This window comes from Electrona antarctica (genome assembly GCF_951216825.1).
Source record: "Electrona antarctica genome assembly, chromosome: 23".
In the NCBI taxonomy this organism is placed as follows: domain Eukaryota; kingdom Metazoa; phylum Chordata; class Actinopteri; order Myctophiformes; family Myctophidae; genus Electrona; species Electrona antarctica.
In genome coordinates, this window is record NC_136804.1 from 21,287,139 (window position 1) to 21,288,772 (window position 1,634).

Sequence of the window (1,634 nt, forward strand, 5' to 3'; positions counted from 1 at the left end):
TAATATCTGAAGACGTCGGGAGAAGAAGAGGACCCTGAGCCAGTAGTGGACCCTGAGCCAAGAGCCACCCATCGAAACTTGGTCAGAGGAGCCAGAGTTTGAGCAGGAGCTGGAAGGCCTCTATCGAAGCATGGAAGAGCTTAACGTGTTAGGTGAGTTTCCAGTTTTCACATCTGGTTATTTCTTTGTGAGTAGAATGAAAAGTGTGTGTGTGTGTGTGTGTGTGTGTGTGTGTGTGTGTGTGTGTGTGTGTGTGTGTGTGTGTGTGTGTGTGTGTGTGTGTGTGTGTGTGTGTGTGTGTGTCTGTGTGTGTGTCCGTGTGCGTGCGTGTTGTAGTCAGTGAACCAGACAGACATCCAATATGCAGAATTTGGCTCTGCAGGTGGGACAGGAGACTCTGCCGGCCAACCAGGTCTCGGGCCTGCGCTGGTCCTGGCGGCTGGCGAACCACCTGCCCAGACAGGGTACGCACCACGTGGGCCTGCAGAAGCACTGCTGGCACTCACCGTTGTCACTGCCTTCCTCGTGGCAGCATCTCACCAGTTTGGTGGCTGCCGGAACCTGCATGCAGCCAATGCAAGGCTCCAGTTCCTGGCCGCTGGGGAGCCTGTAGGGCCGGTTGAGCTCCACCTCGACCCTGAAGGTCTCCAGGAAGAGGTCACTGATGGTCTGGTGGATCGCCACGTCGGCTGCGTTGCTGACGGGAGCGCGGAGCCTCTCCCGCGCCTCCACATATTCTGTCGAGCTCAGCCGGATGTCGAAGGGCTTGACAGCGGGGTTGCTACTGGCTACTCTTAGAGTCAGCATCTGCGTGGGGGAGGCTGGGTCCGGGCTCGGCGGGCATCGCCGGGACTCGGTCACTGTCAGGTGGCTGTCGCTCTGCAGGGCCACGTGGACGTGGTAGGTCGTTGCCTTCAAAAGCCAGGTGTCGGTGATGATGACCCTCGATCCGGGGGGCCCGGCGGCGAACTTGTCGACACGCCTGAACTCAGCGTCGATGCTTGCCGCCACACCACCCCAGTCGGAGTGGGGGGTTGCGGCATGGGCCTGCAGTGCCCGACTGATTGGATGGTTGGACCAGCGGTGCCGGGACCAGTGGACGACACGTGCCAGGCCGGTCGCCAGGAGGCAGAGGGAGAGGAGGAGGAAGGCTCGCCACCTGGCGCTCACCTGATGGAGGGTGTTCTCGGGAGCGGCGACGCACATGCCCATGTAGTAGAGCAGCGGCAGTGCATGGTGCACCAGTAAGGTGAGGCTGGTCTTCTTGACGTGGTGCTGGACGAAACCCGCACCCTCGCTGCCCAGCCAGGACGACAGCAGGCCCTGGACGACACCCACTTGGAACTCGTCGTTGGGAGTGAACACGAAGCAGAAGGCGAATGCTATGTACGCCAACGTGAACACGACTCCTTGGCTCTCCATTGCACAGCTCCTGGCAGAGGCATGAGGCCAATGTTTAGCAAGAAAATACATCACTTGCCTATATCTTCGTCGACTGTTGATGACTTCAGTGTAGAGCTCCATGTTTGGGCATTGGTCAAGTGTACATCTAACTATGCACCAAGTCTCTGTGTGTACGTCTGTACATTTGTAATCCACGTAAATTCGACACACGCATTCCACCCCACCACAGG

At 58.4% G+C, this 1,634-nt stretch overlaps 1 protein-coding gene across 1 annotated transcript; it reads right to left on the reverse strand.

Moving 5' to 3' along the window:
* Positions 1–336: 336 nt before the first annotated feature.
* On the reverse strand, positions 337–1,422 carry LOC306916118 (E3 ubiquitin-protein ligase TM129-like; the record flags this gene model as incomplete). The annotated part of the gene is made up of 1 exon (XM_079493858.1): positions 337–1,422. The coding sequence occupies one exon, from the start codon at positions 1,420–1,422 to the stop codon at positions 337–339; it is 1,086 nt and encodes a 361-aa protein (XP_079349984.1).
* Positions 1,423–1,634: the final 212 nt, after the last annotated feature.